The following is a 23173-nucleotide window of genomic DNA, read 5'->3' on the forward strand; positions in this document are numbered from 1 at the left end:
AATACACACCTGTCCCCCACACACTTACGTAGAAGAGACGTGTGCAAGACAGGTGCATGATGGTCACACACACACACTGGTATAAAAGGAAAACTGTGTAGCTGACACTCAAGTCAATCCTCTGCATACTGGGTCATGTCCAGGGTAGGGAGCGAGGGCTGGTGAGGTCCAAACGGAGGTACGATTGGAAGGATCGCTGGGGCTTCGTTAGGGTAGAAAGATGACAGGAGATATGCTGCAGGGGATCAGGGGTAGGAGGCTGGAGGACTCTCAGGCAAGAGGAAAGCATGAGGAAAAACCCCAGGACAGGGCCGAGGGTGCTGGCATCCATGGGGAAGAAGGGTAAGGAGCCAGACAGGTCGAGGGAAAGTGGCTGCACCTGCAGCTGGTAACTAGAGAAGTCTGGGGCCTGGACACAGCCCCTGCCATGGGGGGTCCAGCCCCTTGAATGGTGTAGCTTCAGTGTGTACTGTGGGGGAGGAGTCCAGGAGGAACTCAGGTGGGGGTGGAGGCTAATGGCTCTGCACAGCTGACTCCATAGGGGCTCTGTAGGGCGGTGCAGTCTGGGACAGCACACTTGTCCTCCTGGGGGTGAGGGGACTATGGGACACAGTGAGAGATTCTGGTTCTGAAGCTTTAGAGGGGGCAACGACTCCCTTCCATCCCTGTCACCTCCAGTCACAGTGAGGCCTGTACTATCTCTCAATCCTTGGTATCAGTCAGTTATACTTGGGTATGAATATAACCCACTGTGTGACCTCAGAGGCATGAGCCCTCTTTAACATTAACTGTAGAATACAAGGCTTTGCTTCCAGTTAAGGGAATTTCAATCATCGAGTTAAGAGGAAGGAGATAGTAAAAGCAATAACAGCTAACGTCATCGATGCTTACTCGATTCCAGGTCGCATGCTGAGCAATTTTACATGGAATATTCCTGGGAGGAAGGAGGAACCCTTGGAATTGCTTTGCATGACCAGCAAATGTGGTTTTACCATAGGTTAGTGGCTTGTATATTCTCACACCACTAGGAAGAGGTGGTAGTTTGACACTACAGTGGGGCCTTGACTTACAAGTTTAATTCGTTCCGAGACCGAGCTCGTTAAGGAGCTCGTTAACTCAAATTACTCTATCAACTCAATGCAAAAAATTGGCTGAGAGACAGCTGGTATCTCAAAAAGCTCGTTAGTCGGGACACTCGTAAGTCAAGGCGCCACTGTAGAGCCTGTTCACCTGATCACGGTGTAAAACTCCCTCCCAATTAATGGGCTCCTGCACAGAGCCCATTAATTTGGCCATTTGGCCTCCTCATCCTTTCCCCTCCTGTTGTACCTGCAAGGTCTCCCCCATCCTCAACTGTCCATACATGACACAGCCTTGGGGTGACTCCAGGTCAGTGCTCAGGGACCCTTCGGCATGGGTGTTATCTTGATTGAGAGGGGAAAGTTGGGAGAGATGTCCCAGAGAGCTGGGTGTGGGTACTGGAGGTCGTCCCTAGGCTGGGCAGGAGCAGTGAACTCCAGAGGGAAGAGCAGCCTGTGGAAGGGCAGGAAGGAGGGGAGGGGAGGACCAGGCCATAGCCAGGGGCAGCCCCCACCCTCATCTTTATCCTCAGCCACATCAGGGACTGCTGGCCTCTTACTGACCTTTGGTTATTTAAGCCTAAACCAGATAGGGTTCTTGCCTCTTAGGGGATAGCATTTGGGTTGGGAAAAGGGGTCAATGTGGACAGGCCTGTGCTCTCTGTTGGGATCCTAGGATTTGCAGTGGTCTCCAAGGGTTTCCAGGGTCAGCCTCCTGGCTGGGATGGCCTTTGTGATTTAGGGTTGAGGGATTTACTGCTTCTGCCTGAGCTCCCTGGGCATGTGGGCTGGGGGGAGAGGGGGTCAGCTAGAGAGGGGTACACGGCTAGACTTTGCTGCTCCTGCCTCCTCTTGGGCCTCCTCCCAGAACATGGAGCCTGAGTCCTTGGGCAGCATGTGGTCCTCTGCTTCAGAGGACACACACCTGCTCCTGTCCTCCTGCCCATGTTGGCCAGTTCCTTCTGAGCAGAAGTGTCTGGATTGACCTAAAGCAGCGGTTCTCAACCTGTGGGTCGCGACCCCTTTGGCGGTCGAATGACCCTTTCACAGCGGTCGCCTAAGACCATCCTGCATAGCAGATATTTACATTACGATTCATAACAGTAGCAACATTACAGTTATGAAGTAGCAACAAAAATAATTTTATGGTTGGGTCACAATATGAGGAACTGCATTTAAAGGGCCAGAAGGTTGAGAACCACTGACCTAAAGGCTCATTTGGCATTCAGGCAAGAAAGTTGTTGGTAACTATATGATGCTATCTCAGCTGTGTGGAGTGGAAGTGGGATAGGGGCCTGGCATAGGGCTGGCTTAGATGGGTGCCAGCCCTTATCTCAGATGGAAAGAAACATCTTGGATTCCTGATCATTTCCCTGGGACCAAAGACTCTGGTAAAAAAAAAAAAAAAATCAAAGTCTGTCTCAGGACCCACCCTGTGTTCCCCTGGAAGGGCTGGGGTGAGACCCACCTTGGCATCCACCCATCCATCTATGGCTGTTGCCTCCTCTCCTGTCCTTTCCTTACTCACATGTCGGTGCTCCTGGTGACCATCTTTTCTATCAGAATGAATGGAGCAGCCTGATTTGAAGGAGGGTAGGGGTCTTGTCAGAGTGAGTATGCAGATTGGGAAGTCTGCTGTGTGTGTGTGTCCAGTGGGGAATGGAATATCCAAGAAGGTGGCAGAGAAGGGAAGACAACTTGGTGGGTCTCTGGCTCCCACTGTGGTGAGAAGCGCCCCCTGCTGCCCATAGGGGGAAACAGCAGCAGAGCTCTTAGTCTCAGTAGGTCCAGGCTCTCACCCCCTTGTAAATGGCTCTGTAGCTGCTCAGTCCTCCTCTGGTTGCTTGTGTTCCTTTGTGGGTCTTCAGGCCTCTGGCTCCTGGAGGGGTGGGATCGAGTGGAGGATGAGGATACTCATGTCACAGGAGTTTTGGGGGATTGAGACTGCTTTTATTTGGGCCTGCTAGTCACCATGGAGGCCTCCAAGGTTCTGGGTCAGGCCCTCTGTCAAGACTCCAGTGAGGGGCACTGAACTAACATAAAGAGCACAGAGAACAGTCCTGTGGGGAGAGGCTTGGATATGCACTGTGAACGCAGAGTGGCTGGGACACTGCGTTGACCTGGTGACTTAGGTAATGGGTGAATACACATGGAGCATCCTCCTTCAGCTTCTCTCTACCTTGGAAAGGGACAAGGTAAGGCCCAGTAGCCCTTGGAGCTTCTGCTGGGCAGCTTGTCTGAGAGGAGGCTCTCTGTCCTCCCCACTTGGCCGGTGACTCTGCAGAGAGTCTGGGCAAGGAATAAGCTTTCCAGTTCTCCTCTGAGTTCTTTTCTTGCTCTTTTCCAAATGCATTCCAGAGTGTGTGGTAGGGTCAGTGTTGCAAGCCTAGTTCTTCTGGCCGGAGCCCCAGTGACTGTCCTGAATGTGTGTGGGGCAGAGCCATTACAGGGGACAGAAGTGTTCATCTAATGAGCACAAGCCAGGGACTTTCCAACAATCCCCCCCCCCCCCCAGCCAGACTCTGTCCCCACCCCACACCGAGTCCTCTTCTTTCTGACTCTTGTCCTATAGTACTTTTATTCTGAAAGAACCAAGGCCACTGGAGGTAGGGAGGTGCTAGAGGTTAGAGCTGGCCATGAACATGAATAGGGCCTGTCCTCGGGGCTGTTTTCCAGGGCAGTGATTCCAGAACCCTAAGAGAGGGGCCTTGGTGTTAGTTCTCCCTCTTATCCTCTGTCCCCATTTTTGTTGGCCTTTAGGAAGAGGGTCTCTATAGCCAGGCCTATTGGTCTTTCTCTTACTGTTGCCTTCACACCTCCATGATCCTCATCTTTGTAGCCCTTGGCCTTGTATCTTCCATCTGTTTCCCTTTTCAGGCCTTCTTGCTGCCTATCCTTCTCAAAGTAGACATGGAGGCCAGGCCACTATTTAGAAGCTTCTCAACCTCCTCCCAGTACTGCACAAAGAGTCTTACCCAGTCACCTCCTTCTTCCCCAACATGTAGGATGAAAGTATACCATAGCCAGGATGCATTCAGATGTTGGTAAACTGAACTCTGTTCAGTGCCTTGGGCCTGGTTCTGTTGAGCCTATGAGGCTTTTTCCAAAATAAGGACAAGGACATAGACAAAAAGACTCTTAAATTCTTGAACCCCAGTCACAGTTTTCCAAAAGGTCCTCCAGGATAGACTTTTCACTAACCCTCAAATGCTCAATGCTTAGGTCTTTCTTAGATGGAAAATAAAGAGAGTTGAGATTGGTTATTCTCTAGCATCATTTCCTCTTTGCCCGTTTCTTTCATCCAGGAGGCCAGACCGTGAACTGGATATAAGGTCACTATTGGGCAGTGGAGTGTGAGAAAGAAAGGACTTTGGCCTTAGGGGCTGCAAGTTATAGATTAACGTGGGGAGGGCTGAGGAGGGACTCAGCAGGAGGGTAAGGGCCTGAGAAAGGGACTGATGACCTGGGACAATCTGGGCTTGAAGATGCACAAACAAGAGGAGTCTGGGGACTGGTGCTGTCTGGAGTGGCCCTCAGCTCCTTTCTGGCTACTTGACCTTCCTGAAGACCTGCTTGCATACTGCATCCCTTGCGGTCAGTTCCTGGGGATAAAGAAGGAAAGTTGAGGAAAAAGAAAGTTCTTGCCAGCTGGAGCTCCTTTCTCAAGGTCCTTGACCTCCATTTAATCCTCAGGATACATCAACTAGAGCATTTGATGCATGAGGGATTGTATCATTGTCCAGACCTTCAACTTTTCACCCCAGAGGAAGGAAGGTAGCTGGGTCAGGGAATGTGAAATGGTGAAGTCTCCATCTCTCCAGTTTTGATTTATGGACATTCACTTGATTTGTAGCCAGGGCCCCACCTCGACCACTCTATTTTTTCCTCTCTCGACTCTCCCCAGAGCTCTTTTGAAAAATTTTTTTTATATGCTTTTGTTCCCCAGTGCTTTTGTCCCCCTGTCTTGGTTGTTTTCTTTGGAGAGGGGCAGCAGATAGAGTAGTAGAGTTATCTGATTTGGGCAAAGACATGATCCTAGCTGGAGGCCCCTCTCCAGACATGCCCAGTTGGGTTCCTTTTCCCAGACCTCACCCAGCTTACCAGGTACAGCATCTCTCCTTCCAGCCAGTGCCTCCAGCCTCGGTTAGGCACCTCCCCTTTCTGCACACAGACCAGCTGCTCCTCCTCCCAGGTTACTATGGTCTACAGGCAAGGCAGGAGTAAAGGAAGACTGAGGGGCAGTTCCACTCTGGCTGGGCTGTCCCCTTTTACACCACAGCAGACACTGTCTTGCTCCAGCCCCTTCATTCTGAGTGAGAAGGTTGCTCTGATTTAGGACCCCTCCCCCCCCACTCTTAAAGGCCACTGAGGGGGGCCCACAGTTTGTCTACTATAGGGCAGAGTAGGGAGGGAGCAGGATAACCAGGGTGAAATTGGGGAGTGGGTGATGAAGAACGGAGACTTTGTCCTCTGGATACTTCTGGTCAACCTGGAGGGGCCTTTGGGAAAGAAGAGATAGGTTGGGAGTTCCATCAGGGAATCTCTTTCTCAGTTTCAAGGACAGCTGAAGCTTTCCTGAGAATGAAGGATTAAGCTCCCAGAGCCAGAGCTGGGTGGGCCTGGGCATTCCAATCAATACTTATAAGATAGACCCTGCTAAACAGGGAGCTCAGAATCTTGATCAGTAAATAGATATTTATGATACCAGGCAAGACTGTTGAGGATGGGAGCGAGGAGCTAAATCTTCAAGGAAGTGAGGAGTTAATTAGATTGGAGCTAATGGGAAATTTCTAGCCAGGAAAGTAACAGCACAGAAGTAAGAAAGAGGGCAAACAGTTCTGAGGGGCTGTAACCTAGTGTGTATGTGGGAAGGACACTAGTGTGCTGTGTGAAGCATATGACCTTACCTGGAGCGTAGTAGATTGTCATGGAAAGGGTTTAAGTAAGGGAGTGACATGGTCACTTTTACATGTTAGATCCTGTGGCTACAGTACACAGAGTGGTTTAAAGAAGGGTTAAGATTGAGGGCTAATTTCAGGTACCAGGTGAGAAATGAGGGCCTGAGTTAGGCTGGGGATAGTGAGAAAGGTTAGGAACAGATGAGAGCCATGTGAAACAGCAATGTTCAGTAGAAATAGAATGGGAATGTAAGCCACATATATAATTGAAAGAGTTCTAGTAGCTACATTAGAAAAGTAAAAAGCAACAGGGAACTAGGATCTGCAAAGGAGACCAAAAGGAATATGTAAGAAGCAGAAAGAAATGCAGGAGAGTGAAGTTACAGAGGCTAAGGGAAAAAAGACTGTGGTGATGAATAGGGTCAAAGGCTAGAGGGTAAGCAAATATTTGCTCATTGGCCTGAGGGTGACCTGCTCTTTTGGTCCTGTTGACTGGCGATAAGATCCTGCAGGGAGAGAGTGGGAGTGGGGCGCACCAGGACCCTGTTATCCTGGGGACTCCACAGCATGCTGTGGTGGTCATTTCCCCTGGCTCTGGCTGGGTGAGGTCATTTTGCTTTGCCCCGAATTATTAAGAAGCACCTACTTGCTCATCCACATCCCCTCCCCCGCCCCGAACCTGAGGAAAGGTACCTGGCATTTTCGTCCATCCACCATCCGTAGGTCCTCCTCAAACTCTACTCCCACCTCGAATTCTAGAACGTAGTTGCGAAAGGTGCTGAGGGTCTTCACTGTCATGTGGTTGCCCCGATGGTCAATCTCCTTGTCTGGCTTGAGCAGCAGTGCTATCTTCCGCAGAGCCACGTTGATGTCTGTGGGGATGATCTCTTAGCCGGTGTCCTCTTAGCCAGCCAGCCAGGGTTCCCCCACCTGCAGCAGCCCCTTGGGGGCTGTGAGCTTTCTCTCAGCTGGGTCTGGACTATATTGATTTACTCCCTCCCAGAAACACTCCTAGAGATGGATCCCAAGAGAGGTGCCAGCTCCTGAGCCTTCCCACAGGGTCCAACCCCAGCATTCCCCCTTCTCAATGGGATGGAGAGGCAGGAAGGTAGAGGGAAAAGGGGGAGTGAGAGGGGTCTGGGAGGGGTGAGGCCATTACTTAGGGCTTGCAGGTAGTCCTCCATGTTCTTCTGTGAGACAAAGCAGTAGTAGCCGGTGAGGTTGGGAGGCATTGTCCAGGCTGGCCAAGATGGAGATGGAGATCTTAGGAGACTATAGGAGACAGGGTGAGGAGGGAGGGGTGTTGTCTGGCAGGAGAGACTCCCGCCAGGCCTCCACACACAGAGACAGGCTTGTGTAAAGGTCTATGCTTACCAGGGTTTTTATAGCGCCCGGGGCTCTGTTGCAATAAGAGCTCCTACCAGACCGCCTCCCTCCCCTCATGATGAGTTTGGGGTGGTGTTTGCTGCCCGAAGGAGGGGCAGGGACTTGGCAAGGTCGTGCTGGACCTCGGCTTTTCCTGAGGAAGGAACCTGGAGCAGGATCTGGGGCTGTCAGTCATCCAAGACTTGAGCCTTTCCAAAGGTCAGCTTGGCTTCCAGCCCATTTGTGGGAGGCTTGGGAACCATTCCAGAGCCCTGGGGAGATGGTGTCCCCCTGGGAGGAGCTGGTCTTGCTGTGTGGAGTGTGGGCTCTTCCAGGCTTACCCAGGGATGAGTTCCAACAATATTCTGAGATCCTGGGGCTGAGTTGGGGATCCTGAAAAGTATGAGGGGAGAAGGTGGGGGAAGAAGGAGGACAGCCAGCTGACCACGAGCCAAAGTGAAGCAAATCCTATCGTGCTGGCCCCCACAACTCCTCTAGACACCTCCCCTAGCTGCATTCCAGGCTCTGTCCTATAAGACCACTGGGAAGGAGGTGGAGAAACTGCTCGTCCTAAGCACAGAGGGGGCGGTGGGCAGCCTGATGAGGTGTTGAGTTCAGAGTCCAGAGCGGAAGGTGAGGGAGGAGGTTGGTTGGCTATTCTGGAGAATTTTACACGCTTTGGCCTGGGATCCAGGGGTTTCCTTCTCCCTGTGGAGTCATTGATGATACATACCCCCCCCCCGCCCCCCCACCCCCCAGTGCCTCAGCCCTCAGACAGCCCAAGCTTACCAGTATTCCCATGGTGGAGGGAGGTGTGCCTCAATTATTTTGTGCCCCACCTCCCGCCCCCAACCTACCAACTTCTCTGGCTTCAGAATCAATGGGCTGATTTAAGATGGATTAAGGTGGGGAATTCGGGGAGAGGAAGGCAGGGAAGGTAGGCAGTGGGGAAAATTACACCCGGTGGTGGACTGCCTCGACAGGTGTGTGCGTGCGTGTGTGTGTGTGTGTGTGTGTGTGTGCGTGCGCGGCACAAAAATCTCACTTTTCCTTCAGTTCCAAAGCCCTTTCCGCCGCCCTGCTGACCACCCCGTGTTTTCCTGAGAGACCTGGGGCTGGGAACTGAAATGCTAGGATCTTTCGGGTTCAGGCTGTGGGTTTTACTTCACGGTTCCCAGGAGGCACGCAGCGGGGACTTGCTGATGGAATGGACTGTGTAAAGAGGTTAATGCAGAGTTGGGGGGTGGGGGTGGGGTGACGCGGTACTGCTCCTCCTCGCCTCCCTCAGGTCTCCGTTGACGTCTTGGTTCCCCACCCCCGAGCTTCTAGCTTCTAGATTCTCCCGAGGTCCGTCTTATTTCCCACCCCCTCTACGGCTCTCCAGCTTCCTCTCCAGCCCCCGCAGTTCCCTGGCTCCCGCAAATTGCAATCCAGGGGGAAAAAGCCCTAAAAGCATCCTCCCGCCCCAGCTCCCCGGTTCCATTGGTTCCCTCCCCCGCTGCAGCACCTGGCCCTCCCAGTCAACCGATTGGCCCATGGCCTCATCAATCTTCGTCTAGCTGTGCTTACGTCATCCTGCAGTAGAGGGGATGGGAATGAGAGAGAGCGAAAGAGCGAGGAAGCCGGGCTGGAGAGCATACGAGAAGCCACTGCAAGTCCCCCACCTCCGCCACCCAGGTTGGGGTCTGCCCAGGTCTGCTCTATGGACTAGTGTGGGCGGCAGGCTCCTTCTGTCTCTGCCCTGCTGCCCTCTCTCTTCCCTCCCCTCCTTGGAGGTCCCCTGCATCCCTCCCCCAAGGAGCAGTAAGTGGGCTTGAGGCTCCCAGGGGAGAGCAATCGCCTGGCCCTGCCCTGCTCTTTACCACACCACACCATGACCCTCTTGCTGCTGCCCCTCTTGCTGGCCTCCCTTCTTCCCTCCAGCTCCTGTAACAAAGGTGAGTGAGGTGGGGGGGCACTAAAAGAGGGGTTTCAGGCAGAACATTGGGGGGTAGGGGTGAGCAGGAGCCATGAGGCTCTCTGGCACATGACAGGTGTCAGTTCTTCCCACCATTCCCCTTCCCATCCATTTTCTCAGACGTACCCCTTCTCCTTTCCTTTGAAACATACCCCCCCCTCCCCACATCCTCCTGTCTGGTCCATCTTTATCCATAGGCTTCTTGGGTCCCATTTGGTCCCTATTCCCATCTTGGGGTTTCTGTCTCCCTGTCTCCCTTGGAGATATTTCAGGTCTCGGAAGGACTTGCCCTGAGGGTCATTATACATCTCCGGGTGGTTCTCCATTTTCACTGGGGTGTGCGTGCACTAAGGGTGTGTGGCAGATCCATCTGGTTCATCTCCATCCCATCCTGGGGAGAAACTGTTCCTTGCAGCTCAGCAATTCGGAGCACGTATGTTTTGGCGTGTTCCTCTGCATCTATACCCTTATGCCTGCATGCAGCTGGGTTGTGGGTTACCAGAGCTGCCCTCTCTGGCAGACAGCAGATAAATTCAGCTGGGTGAGGCCCACAGAGGGACCAAGAGGGAGGGAAGAAGGGAAGGGGTGGAGGAAGAGGGCTCAGGTAGGTGGAGAAAGGCAGGAAAGGGCAGAAGTGGGTGTGTGGGGGAGCTAGATGAGTGCTGAGAGGGAAAGCTGAGAAGGAGAAGGGAGATGATGTGTGGGAGGGGCATAAGAAGGGGTTGGAAAGGGTAAACGTGGAGGCAAAAAAAGGGGAGAGAGGAATGAAAGGGAAATCAGGAAGAATGGAGGAGAAGACGGGGTGGGGGGGGGAGTCAAGGAAGGAAAAGACAGGGAGCCTAGGAGTGAGTGAAAGGAGATGGACACAAGGAGAGAGCTGGTGGCCAAGAGGAGAGGAGCAGGGTCAGGGGTGAGCTGTGAAGAGGGTGCCCAGTGCTGACCTTGCTGTGTGTCTCCCCTCCATCCTCAATCTCTGACCTCAGTCTGGTTTTTTAGCCTCCTGCCACTTCCTGTGCTGCCTTCTGAGCACTGTCTTGTGGCTTTCACCTCTGCCACTAGAGAAGGGGTGGTGGTAGTCATCAGCAAGAAAGGGGCAGACTTTCAGATACAAGACGGCTTTTGGGGGTAGGGTTGGAGGAAAAAATGGATTTCTTGCTCACCATGACATTCTGGGGACGAGTTTCCTTTGGCGACATCCTTTTGGATGATGTCTTTCTCTGCCCATGTCCTGCTGATGGACCATCATAAATGTACCTGGGAGCCTGAGGGTTGACATGATAGGATTAGATAGAGCAGGCGGTGGAGGTTGGGGTTGGGAGGTGATGTAGGAAGGGAAGGGAAGGGAAGATGCTGTGCTTTCCCCATAGCCTCTTACCAGGCTAGTGGGAAACTGGTCCTGGCAGGAAGCACAGTTGAGCTAAGTCTGGTAGGAGATAGGGAGATTTGGAGGCTGATCCATCCAGAATGGGCTGGTGGTTGAAGGGAAGTAGGATAGAGTAGACAAGAATTGGGACTAAGTTATGAGACTGTATAAAAAGTAGGGTTCAGGGAGCATGGGGTTTGGTCACCTTGGTGGGGGGGGACATAGAAATGTGTTGGTTACAAGTGTGTTCTCTTGGCTGTGGGGGTGAGAAGCAGGGAGGAGATTTGTCCTGATTCTAGGCCAGCTCGATAATCCCTTAGGATGTTGGCTCTGCTGGGTCCAGTTATTTGGCATTGATTCCTCCGCTCTATCGCTGCCCTTCTCTGTCCCCCTCCCTCTGTCCTATATATTTTCTCTTCTCTCTTTCCCCCTCTTCCCTCTACTCTGAGAGAATGGCCTTAGGTTGGGGCTTGGCTGGGAGAAGTGCAGAGTGAAGGGATCAGGATTGAATGGGGTAGTGGAAGTGGTGATGGAGTGGATAAACAATCAGGATCTCAGGAAACTTCTAGATCTCCTTTTTCTAACATCAACTCAGCCCTTCATCTATCCCTCCCCTTTCCCAGGGCCTTCTGATGGCCCACCACTATTTCCTGAATTCCCCAGTCTCCATTCTCCAGCACTTGAAATCCCTAAAGAAAATTCTCCATCCTCTGACCATGTTTCCCAGTGAAGTTAGAAGATCCATCCCTCTCCTCAGGGCAGACTGTTGCCATGGAAACGTTCTATCCTGCCATAGGAGAAGGCTGTGACCTCCCTCAGGCCTTCTGACTCCTTTAATAGCTGATTTCTTGTCCTCATTTTTTCCACCTGCAGGTGCTTCTGCAGGGTGTGGAAAGGGTAGTGATACTGGAGTGTGAGTTTGTCTGAGTCAATGAGGGTTGTGTGGGAGTGACGGGCGAGCTCACAGGTTCTTCCTCTCCTCTCCCTTGGGGGGTCAGCCAACAAGCACAAGCCATGGATCGAGGCGGAGTACCAGGGCATCGTCATGGAGAATGACAACACGGTCCTGCTGAACCCACCACTCTTCGCCTTGGACAAGGACGCCCCCCTGCGCTATGCAGGTAATTGGGATTGGTGGATTGCCAGGTGGGTAGGGCAGAGAAAAGTGGTTGGGAGGGTAGAGGGCAGGAAAGGAGAGGGGAGGTCCTGGGAAGGAGAGCAATAAGGAAGTGAGAAAGAGGCCTTGGAAAGTGGAAGATGAAGTTGGCTCAAGGAGTAGAAAGGGCTACATTGAAGCTGGTGGTTGGGTAAAGGCAACCAGAGAGGACATGGGCAGGATAGGGGTTAAATGCATCAAGATTTTTCCAGATCTCAGGCCTGGTACCTCTGAGAGGTTGTTGATCAGGAAAGCTGGCATTGGAGCTGTATGCTTGATAATTATTGCTTTCAGATGCACAAAAAGGACTGGGTTTGGGAGGAGAGGTGAAGTGGGAACCCGAGGCAGGGAGGCTGAGGCTGGAAGGAGATGCTGGAAGTAGTGCAAGAGCCTCATCTTCCCCTACCCCCTCGGCCAGGTGAGATCTGTGGCTTCCGGCTCCATGGGTCTGGGGTGCCCTTCGAGGCTGTGATCCTGGACAAGGCAACAGGAGAAGGGCTGATTCGGGCCAAGGAGCCAGTGGACTGCGAGGCCCAGAAGGAGCACACTTTCACCATCCAGGCCTATGACTGTGGCGAGGGCCCTGATGGAGCCAACACCAAGAAGTCCCACAAGTGAGGAAGCCCTAGTCCCGTGCCCCCTGCTGCAGGGTCTCCTCCCTCCTTCCAAGCCCCTCGCCATCCTCCATCGGTGCAGTCATTGAGTATTATCTGCCCTTTCCCTCTCTGTTTACAGGGTTTAGGGACAGGAGACAGAATTATATAGTAGAACTTAGTGGGATCTAACCCTGGCTCTGCCTCTTATGGCCTTGGGCAACTTAGCCTTTCTGGATCTGCTTTTCTTATCTGTAAAATAGAAATAATGATGTCACCTACTTCTTTAGGTTGCTGTGAAGATGAAAGGAGATGGTTTGTATAAAAAGCATGCACCACAGTGCCTGACAGATAGTAATGGGCTCAATACATGGGAGTTATGATGACCAGGAGAGCAAGGAGGAAGCGAATGAGCACACTCAGCACAGTAGATTCCTTCCTACTGTTCCGTCGGTCTATCTGCAGTGTGCACCACTCTCACACCGTTATAACACACACAGCACTCTGGGTGAGGGTAGGCAGGAGCTGGCTACAGCATGAAAGAGGCTGGGACCTGGGACTCCTTTGTTTCAAGCTAACTTCTCATGTGAGACTGGATGAAAATTGGCAGGCAGGATTCCTGGGTTGCTAAGAGGCCCTGGTGATCAACAGCTCTTTATGACTCAGTTTCCCATTTGGAGACAGGAACTTTGCCTCGAGGGGTCCTGGGTGCCTGGATCTAGGGTAGGGGCAGGCTTCAGCGCGAAGGGTTAGCCTGAGCTTTGGTTGCCCTGTGGGGACCTGAGCAGAGAGGGCCACAGCTGACATGCATATTGTACACTTGTTCACAAAAGGCAATACTCGTCTTCTGTGTACTGCTTATGACAGATGACATGGCTTTTGTACAAATGCCACTTCCTTTCCCATGGTTGGTTTTTAACTTGGCTTTTACCCTGTATCTTCCTTGATTATCTCATTGGGTCCGATTGTTGTGAAGGAACGACCTGCTGGACACAAAATCCTCTTACCCCTCTTCTGGGCAGCCCCAACCTATAGCATTCTGTCAGAAGCCATCAAAATCAGTGTTGGTGTCACCGGGGGTGGTTCTTACCCCTCACAGCAGATATCCTTTCCTTAGCACAGTTCCCTTGAAGGCCCTCTCCCCTGAGGTGTCTGGTGCCCTGGGGAGTGGGGATGGGCATCCCGACTGCCCCAGGCTAAGGGACAGACTGCCTCCCTCCTGCTCTGATTCCCTGTCTGGATTTCTGCTTGTGCCTCTCTTGAGTCTCCAGTATGAGGATGGCTGACAGTTCTCTCCCCTCCTCCCGCTCTGGCACATGCAGGGCGACCGTTCATGTGCGTGTCAATGATGTGAATGAGTTTGCCCCCGTGTTTGTGGAGCGGCTGTACCGAGCTGCAGTGACTGAGGGGAAGCTGTATGACCGCATCCTGCGGGTGGAAGCCATTGATGGTGACTGCTCCCCCCAGTACAGCCAGATCTGCTACTACGAGATCCTCACACCCAACACCCCCTTCCTCATTGACAATGATGGTAAGTCCAGCCCCTGCCCACCTTGTGCACCCATATCCCTCAGGACATCCTAGGGCTGAGCTGTCCACTTTGCCCTCCACACCCTCCTTTCCAGATGTGGAGCATTTTTCCTGAGATACCCTCTTTTCAGCTTCCTGCCGCTTAGTTAGCTCCTGAGCCCCCTGCTCCCTGTCCCCCTTGTCTCCCTAGGTTTTCTTTAGTGCTTTTGACCATCTCTATCCTCCCCCGTCCCCACCCCAGGGAACATTGAGAACACAGAGAAGCTGCAGTACAGCGGGGAGAAGCTCTACAAGTTTACGGTGACAGCTTATGACTGTGGGAAGAAGCGGGCGGCAGATGACGCCCAGGTGGAGATCCAGGTGAAGCCCACCTGTAAACCCAGCTGGCAAGGTGAGGAGCCCTGCTCTGTGACTCATCTTGTGAATCATTTTTTACCTTCACCTCACTCTTTGTCGCTTCTGACAGTCATGGGAGCTAGGCTAGGAGTCAGGGGAGGGATAGTTAGTTCAGGCTTGTAACTGTCCACCCTGGACAGCCATTTTTGTAGGAGGCTGAGACTGTCAGTGGAATGGCAAGAGCAGAATGGATAGACAGGAGGGGCTGCCTTCCTCTTCTGTCTCTCCACGGCCCTCTCTCTCCCCCCCATGCAGGCTGGAACAAAAGGATTGAATATGCACCAGGTGCCGGGAGCTTGGCTTTGTTCCCTGGCATCCGCCTGGAGACCTGTGATGAACCTCTCTGGAATATTCAGGCCACCATAGAGCTGCAGACCAGCCATGTGGCCAAAGGCTGTGACCGAGACAACTACTCCGAGCGGGCATTGCGGAAACTCTGTGGTGGGTGTGCATCCCCAGCCCCGAGTCCTGCCCCTTCCCACCCAGCCTTTACATGACCCTCCTCGACCTCTTTCGTAAGAAGCTGCATTATATCTTCTTTTGTCCATGCACAGGTGTATATATTCACAGGGGTGGTGGCATGTAGTTAGCTCTTGTGATCCAAAGATCAAATAAATATGTTATTGGCAAAGATGCATAATTGTAGCACAAAACTATCACCAGATACATGGTGGAAATATGATAGGGAGAGATGGAGAGTTGGAGAATGAGTTAATTGGAGAGGTATTCCTAAAAGAGAGGTCCATTCCTCTCTTGTCTTTGAAAGGCCAGAGAGGTGGTGAGATGAACTGTAGGAGATTGTTTCTCATTAGTCACTCTTTCCCTGCCTGCTCCCCAGTTCCTAATCTGCTGCTGCTCAGCTCTGACATGTGTGCTTTCTGGGGCTTCTGCAGGTGCTGCCACTGGGGAGGTGGATCTGTTGCCCATGCCTGGCCCCAATGCCAACTGGACGGCAGGACTCTCAGTGCACTACAGCCAGGACAGCAGTCTTATCTACTGGTTCAACGGCACCCAAGCCGTGCAGGTGCCCCTGGGTGGCACAGCTGGGCTGGGCTCGGGGCCCCAGGACAGCCTCAGTGACCACTTTACCCTGTCCTTCTGGATGAAGCACGGTGTAACTCCCAATAAGGGCAAGAAGGAAGAGGAAACCATCGTGTGTAACACTGTCCAGAATGGTGAGCCTTGCTCAGGGCACTGGTCGGAGAGTGGGAACCCTAGCCTCTTGTCTGCCTCTATCACTGTCCAGTCTGTGACTGCGAATGGGTCACTTCCTCTTGCTGCACCTGTAAGATGGCAGTGCTAGGTTTGATACTTCCTGAAATTCTTTGATTGGCTCCCAACATGAGAAGTTGAGATCCTACTGCTCTCAGAGTGCAGTGGGACTGCTCACTGCCATTCTCACTTGGGGGTGCCCAGTCCTCCTGCATCCCACTATAGACTGCCCCCGAATCTGCTCCCATTGAAACCCTTCCTCTATGGTGGAAAGGCCTGGGTGGTGGTGTGCCCCATCCTTTCTCCTCTGCCTCTACCCATTTTCCTCTTATAAGGGCTAGTTGGCTCCATCACTAAGTACATCTTCTCCCTCAACTGTGTGACACATCCTTCTGGGGCTCGAGTGTCAGGGGGCTCAGCTGCATATGCTCTTTCATTTCTGCCACTTCTCTGAGGTCATATATCGTGACTTGAAGAGGATTGTCACCAGTGATGTTTGTATTAACCAAAGGACCAATAATGATCTGGGTGGAAGCAGGTTGGCTGGTGTCCCCCCTCAGCCAATCAAAGTGCCCAAGGAGCTCTAGTTACCACCTGAACTGGGCATAGGTGTGTGTGTGTGTGTGTGTGTGTGTGTGTGTGTGTGTGTTGGGGGAGAAGACTAGTGAATGCAGGTGTGAGGGAGTGCATGAGAGGGCAAAGAGAACCCAGTGTCCTCTCCCTTCTGGTGCTTTGAACCTGTTCTTGCCCCAGGCCTTGTGTTTGAACCCCATCCCCATCCTCTGTCCTCAGAGGACGGCTTCTCTCACTACTCACTGACGGTCCATGGCTGCAGGATTTCCTTCCTCTACTGGCCTCTGCTGGAGAGTGCTCGCCCAGTCAAGTTCCTCTGGAAGCTGGAGCAGGTGAGGCCAGTGCCAGAAAGATGGGTGCATGTAACTTGCTTTCAGGGGAGGAGGGGCCTAGGGCAGGGGTTTGAGTTTTTTGGGTCGCTAATGCCCCCTCTTTCTGTTCCTCACCATTATACCCCTAGGTTCTTTTGTTTTCTATTTCCAAGGCTTGTCTCCTGCAGAAAGCACTCCTGGGTTAAAAGGAAATAGGAAACAAATGACTACTAACATCAAACCCAACCAACCATTTCCTCCCCCTACCCCTTGTTTTATTTAATCTCTTTCTGATTTAGAACCTTAATAGTACATGTTTTTGACTCTCAAGCAGTTAGCATGTTGTAATTGAGAAAATAAGTAATTCTGAGTTACACAGATTGGGTTTGAGTCCCGCCCGGGGAACTTACTAGCTCTGAAAACTTGGTTAATATGTCTAAACTTCAGTTTATTTACCTATTAAATGGGGATAATAAGAATTCTATATTCAGGGTTGTTGTAGGATTAAATGACACGATAGACCTTTATACTGTTATCTCTGTTTAACAACAGAATATGTTCTAAGAAATGCGTTGTTAGGCAATTTCGTTGTGTCAACATCACAGAGTGCACTTACAGAAACCTATTACACACCTAGGCTATATGGGATAGCCTCTTGCGCCTAGGCTACAAGCCTGTATAGCATGTTACTGTGTAAAACCACACGAGGTTAAATCAAGCACAAGAGAAAATGATGCAATCAAGACCCATAGTAAACATGAGAAATCTGAGGCTGCTGCTGGCATAACAGTTCACAGTTTTTTACAGCAAAATTTTTTTATGAGTAGAAAGACTACATTCTGAAATAATGATAAAAAGTATAGTATAGTAAGTACATAAACCAGTAACATAGTTGTTTATGATCATTATGAAGTATATGTACTGTACATGATTATATGAGTTATTCTATATATAACTGGCAGTGCAGTAGGCTTGTTTAGACCAGCTTCACCACAAACAAGTGAGCAATGTGCTGCACCTTATGTATGACAGCTACGATGTCACTAGGCGACAGGAATTTTTTAGCTCCATTATAATCTTATGGGACCACCATTGTATATATGGTAGATTGTTGACCAAAATGTCATTATTCCACACATGACCATAGACTGGAAAGGACTCTATACATGTTATTTCTTATTGTTATTATCTGTGATTATGAAGGATAAGTAAAAATGGACCAAAACCCCACAAAAGAAAACAGTAAAATCCTCTCTTGAGCCAACAGTTGCATTCTCCAAGCTAACCACAAGGACTAGTGGGGACTAATGGGTTTCCATCTCCTATTTTTCTTGCAAGCCCTGGTGGAGTGGCTGGTTAAGCAAATGACTGAAAAAAGGCAGGAAGTGGAAGAGAGAGAATGGCAAATGAAGGGCCTGGAAAACCCACAAACTGGATAGTTGAGGGCTGTTTGCAAAAGCTTCTGCTTTTTGTGGTACTTTTTAAAAGAGATAGTCTGCCATTTGCTATTTCTTGACCTTCTGCCATGTTGCTAATATTGGTAACATTACTCCTATTTTTATTATACTTTTATTTATTCAAAAAATACTTATTAAATATCAATTAAGTCCTTGTCAGTCTGCTAGATTCTGGGGATACAATGGAGTATAAGATGGAACAAAATCTTTGCCTTCATTAAGGCTACATTTCAGTTGGAGATATATTTTTAGAAAGTAAGCAGACATATAAAAATGATGAATAGTGATAAATGCTCTGCAAGAGTAAGGTACTGAAGTAGGGGAAAGGGGAAGGCAAAGATTGGGGAACCTACCTTACACTGGGTGTTCAGGGGAGGTGACTGAGGAGAAAAGGAAGTAGGATGGGAAATAGCTGGTAGGAGAGGGTGTTCTAGGCAGAGAAGAAACAGATATAAAAGCCCTGAAGTAGGAAAGAGTTCAGCATGTTCCAAGCATAAATTATTTTGGGAAAAATCAATTCATAAAATAGCATGTTACCCCTTTTAGAAATGTTTATAGTTTTAAAGATTTACCTGAAGAGTGGAATTTTAGGTATTAGGTTGGTTGCCTGATAGATTTTGCACAAGGATGTTATTCCTTGAGCTGGATAGGCAATAAGTCCCTAGTAAGTCCCGATGATAGAACTGTCCCTTGATTCTCAGGAGAAGGGGCAGTGCCTTGTGTTAGTTCCCTGAAGATGAAGTCACTGAGGGGTTCTTGCCCCTACCCTACTCCCCCAGGTCTGCGATGACGAGTGGCACCACTATGCTTTGAACCTTGAGTTCCCCACCGTCACACTCTATGCTGATGGCATCTCCTTTGACCCTGCTCTCATCCATGACAATGGTCTCATCCACCCACCCCGAAAGGAACCTGCTCTCATGATCGGGGCCTGCTGGACTGGTAAGTCGCTGAGTTGCTCCATGAAGACACTGAAGGTTGGAGCCTCTAGTGCAGTGATGGCGAACCTATGACACGCGTGTCAGAGGTGACACGCGAACTCATTTTTTTTGTTGATTTTTCTTTGTTAAATGGCATTTAAATATATAAAATAAATATCAAAAATATAAGTCTTTGTTTTACTATGGTTGCAAATATCAAAAAATTTCTATATGTGACACGGCACCAGAGTTAAGTTAGGGTTTTTCAAAATGCTGACACGCCGAGCTCAAAAGGTTCACCATCGCTGCTCTAGTGGCTTAGAATTGGTGAAGGAGCAAGGACAGTTGGGCAAGGTGACTCAAAAAGATCTCCAGTGGCCACCACAGCCCCCTATATCTCCTACCTATTCAACTGGTCATCACCTCTAACTTGGAAAAATTTCCTTCTCAGGCATCATGGGAATCTTTCTGTTACTTCAGCCAGTTTCCACTCTGGAACAGTGGAAAAAAATCATCACAGTGATTATGATTTCCACAGCCCTTTACCCTGTTGGAGGGCAGTAATCCTTCAGAGTCATCAATCTTCCAACTTTAAGCTCTTTCTTTCATTTATTTTTTTCCTTCTGGGAGAGTGTGTGTGTCTGTCAGTCTTACCAGAACTTGTGTTTCCTCAGCAACATATTTGGGGGTTTGTCTATACTAGAGGCCTGAGGGATTAAGACATAACAAAAGAAGGGTTGGGGCCCTGGCCGGGTAGCTCAGTTGGTTAGAGTGTTGTCCCAATACACCAAGGTTGCAGGTTTGATCCCCGGTAGCACATCCAAGAAACAACCAATCCTATATAATAAAAGGCTAATATACAAATTGACTAAACGGCCGAATGACGGAATGGCCGGTTGCTATGGTGCGCACTGACCACCAGGGGGCAGACGCTCAACACAGGAGCTGCCCCCTGGTGGTCAGTGCGCTCCCACAGGAGGAGTGCTGCTCAGCCAGAAGCCGGCTCACAGCTGGCGAGCGCAGTGGCTGTGGCGGGAGCCTCTCCCGCCTCTGCGGCAGTGCTAAGGATGTCAGACTGACGGCTTAGGCCTGCTCCTTGTGGGGAGCAGGCCTAGGCCATCAGTCGGACATCCCCTGAGGGCTCCTGGACTGTGAGAGGGTACAGACTGAGTTGAGGGAACCCCCCCTCCAGTGCATGGTTTTCATGCACCGGGCCTCTAGTGAATACATAAATAAGTGGAACAACAAATTGCTCTCTCCCCGCCTCTCAAATAAATAAATAAAGAGGTTGCAAGTCTTATAAGGGCAGGCCAGAGCAGGAAAGACTTCTTCTTCCTCTCTGTCAATCTGTCCTTACAACTTTGAGCTCACTGCCACTTTTTTTCCTCCTCCAGAGGAGAAGAACAAGGAGAAAGAAAAAGGTGGAGACAACAGTACGGATGCCACCCAAGGTACTCTGTGTGTAAGAACTGGAGACCAGAGAGTTCTCACCTTAACTCTCTGTTCTGCACTCCCTTTTCCACACCAAATCCTGTTCAGCCTTGTTAGTTACTGCTTCCCATGCCACCAGGGGGCAGAGCCTCTGAGAACTACAGCAAGGTAGGGTTTCCTTGGTGAGTGGACAGATGGAGTTTGGCTGGATTCTGGGTGTCCCATCCTGCCTACAGAAGGGAGTGAAGGGTTTCTCTCGCTGAAACGCAGGAGGCAGGAGGCAGTCACAGGAGGATCTGGGCATCTGTGAAGCTCACACACATTCACCCTGGTCTCCTTGCATGCTTCTGAAGATGCCCTCTCTTGCAATCTCCTCCTTTTCCTCATTGTGTCTCCTCTCTCCTCCCTGAGTCTTGCTTTTCTTCTTCCCTTTTTCCCTGTCCTGGAAGCTTTTCTTATTTCTGTTGCTTCTATTTTTCACCCCTTTCTCCCCTTGTTTTATTCTGTGCTAGAGGCCCAATGCACAAAATTCGTGCAAGGGGCTCGGTCCTCGAAGCTGCAGCAGCTTGCCTTGGTCCTCGCAGCCCTGGCTTCATCCGGAAGGACATCTGGTCTAATTAGCTTTTATTATTATAGATTCTCTCTCTGCCTTCTCCAATCTCCCACTTAGCCTCATTTCTCTCTCATCTCTCTTCTTTCCTTCTTTTAGTTCCCACCTTTCTCCTTTGCATTTTCTTTCTCAAGCCTTCTGCCCTTTCTCTCTTTTCCCTTTCTCTTAGTCCCTTTCCTTGTCTATTCCTCCTTTCTTCTCACCTCCCATCTGCCCCTGTGTTCCTGCCCTAGGAGACCCCTTGCTGATCCACCACTACTTTCATGGCTACCTGGCTGGTTTCAGCGTGCGCTCAGGCCGCCTGGAGAGCCGCGAGGTCATCGAGTGCCTCTATGCATGTCGGGAGGGGCTGGACTATAGGGATTTCGAGAGCCTGGGCAAAGGCATGAAGGTATACCCCCTTCCTCCAGCCCTCTCCTTCCAGACATGTCCCCAGCTCCCCAACCTTGTCCCACCTCTCTACCTCGGCTCCCTTCCTCTCTTGCCTCCTGGGCCTGCTCTCAGCTGTGTCTGTGTCTGGGACCCAGGTCCACGTGAACCCCTCGCAGTCCCTGCTCACCCTGGAGGGGGATGACGTGGAGACCTTCAACCATGCCCTGCAGCATGTGGCTTACATGAACACTCTGCGCTTTGCCACGCCTGGCGTCAGGCCCCTGCGCCTCACCACTGCCGTCAAGTGAGTGTGGGGTGGGGTGGGCAAGTCACAGAGTAGGGACAGACGGTCAGAACCCTTTGGCGGTCAGGGTAGCTCAGTTAATGGATGGGGAGAGGACACTTGACCTGCTTGGTTGACATAGCCTGGACTAGACTGATTTCCCAGCAACTGATGCATTACTCTTTCCACTGAGCCACACTTCCAGGACTTGGGGTTTTAAACTTCTTGGTGGCTCTCTGCTGATACATAAAGTGGGACAGGGATGGAACTGGATTGGGAGCTGGGAGGGCTGATATTAATTCTGACTCAATACTCATTACCTTGAAGATATCGGGCAAATAGCTCTAGGTGCTTTACCTGTTTTAACCTTGACTCATCAAGCTCTTGCAAGGTCAAAGTGGATGATCTAAGCTCAATCTGACCTGCTGCCTGTTTTTGTAAATAAAGTTTTATTAGTACACAGCCATGTCCGTCCATTTGCATATTGTTTATGGCTGCTTTTCCACTGTGATGGCAGGGTTGAATAGTTGGGACAGAGACTGTATGGCCAAAAAGCTGAAAATATTTACTGTCTGGCCCTTCACAGAAAAAGTTTGCTGACCTTTGCATTTTAAGTGAATTATTTTGAAATCGTTAAAAGAAAAATTATACATTACTTCAAGATTTAAGTATATTTGGTGTTAAAAAATACAGATTAATTGAGAGGTAATGAAAGCATAATAGTTATAGACACAGATATTACTAGCTTTTTCACATCGAACAGATGCTATAAAGCAAGGATAACAATAGAATTTAATTCATGGAATTGTTATAACTAAATGGTATAATCCAGATCAAACGCCTGGCAGAGTGCCTACTCTGCAAATGTTGGCTCTTATTATAAGGGAATTTTCACCCCTTATTAGGTTTATGGGGCAGTTTTTAGGATATACTGCCATCTAGTGGGTGGATTACACAGTGTAAGAGTCAGGATTCTTGTGTAAGCATTCTCTTCTTTACGCTGCCTCAGTTTCTCCATAAACTGTATGAAGATTACTACCACTGATTTGTCCCTATCTTGAGGGGAGTGGGTTTAGAGATGAGAGAGTTCTGAGCCCTAGGCAGTGACTGGGTGTAATGATCAGGCCTCACAATTAGGGCAGTAGAAGGCAGGGGCAGGGGCTTTGGGGAATCTGGCTGCTGGTAGGTGGTGTGGTGACGATGTGGAGTTGAAGGTCACAGGTAAATGAAGTCATGTGGGCACAGATCAGAGCTGAGGATGTGTCCCATCATGTTATAGTCAGAACCCTAGTTGCCAGAGGGCTGTCATCCAGTTAAGAAGGGCTTAATCCTCCTCAATCAGCCAAGGACCAAGTCAGAAGGGAGGGCTCTGTCTCAGCTCAGGGTGGAGCTCTGCAAGCATAGTCCCACAGGGCGCAGGAGTTGACATCCCCTTTGTTGATGGGCTTATCTGAATCCCTCCTACCTTTTTCGGCTCAGGAAGGGGCTTATATAAGGCTGGGAAATTGACTTTGATCCTTTGTATAGGAGAGGGGCCTTGTTGGTTTTCTTTTCTGAGGTAAGAAAAAAAAAGAAAAGAAAACATAAGAGGTTGTGTAATTTTGGGCCCCATTTTGAAAATGGAAAAAACAGGGAGGAGACAGATTCTTACCAGGACCTTCCTTTTT

General features: G+C 50.4%; 2 protein-coding genes across 8 annotated transcripts in view; one reads left to right on the plus strand and one right to left on the minus strand.

Annotated features, from left to right (window-relative positions):
- Positions 1–23173, plus strand: part of CLSTN3 (calsyntenin 3) — a 46120-nt gene that overhangs the window by 12017 nt on the left and 10930 nt on the right. For 6 of the 7 annotated variants that reach the window (XM_023750004.1, XM_023749999.1, XM_023750000.1 and 3 more), the window contains 11 exons: positions 11661–11783; positions 12237–12432; positions 13734–13942; positions 14183–14332; positions 14593–14778; positions 15231–15512; positions 16342–16454; positions 18670–18832; positions 20205–20261; positions 21085–21242; positions 21379–21527. In XM_023750004.1, the coding sequence (XP_023605772.1) occupies positions 11708–11783; positions 12237–12432; positions 13734–13942; positions 14183–14332; positions 14593–14778; positions 15231–15512; positions 16342–16454; positions 18670–18832; positions 20205–20261; positions 21085–21242; positions 21379–21527 (1739 nt within the window). In that variant the 5' untranslated portion in view covers positions 11661–11707. Of the gene's footprint in view, positions 1–8914; positions 9280–11660; positions 11784–12236; positions 12433–13733; positions 13943–14182; positions 14333–14592; positions 14779–15230; positions 15513–16341; positions 16455–18669; positions 18833–20204; positions 20262–21084; positions 21243–21378; positions 21528–23173 lie in introns of those variants that run through there. The other variant, XM_006084191.3, reaches the window with a different exon arrangement.
- Positions 4628–7209, minus strand: RBP5 (retinol binding protein 5). The gene is made up of 4 exons (XM_006084189.3): positions 7137–7209; positions 6671–6849; positions 5181–5282; positions 4628–4681 (listed from the first exon to the last, which is right to left on the minus strand). The coding sequence occupies exons 1-4, from the start codon at positions 7207–7209 to the stop codon at positions 4628–4630; spliced, it is 408 nt and encodes a 135-aa protein (XP_006084251.1).

This window comes from Myotis lucifugus, unplaced genomic scaffold (genome assembly GCF_000147115.1).
Source record: "Myotis lucifugus unplaced genomic scaffold, Myoluc2.0 scaffold_10, whole genome shotgun sequence".
Taxonomy (NCBI): Eukaryota; Metazoa; Chordata; class Mammalia; order Chiroptera; family Vespertilionidae; genus Myotis; species Myotis lucifugus.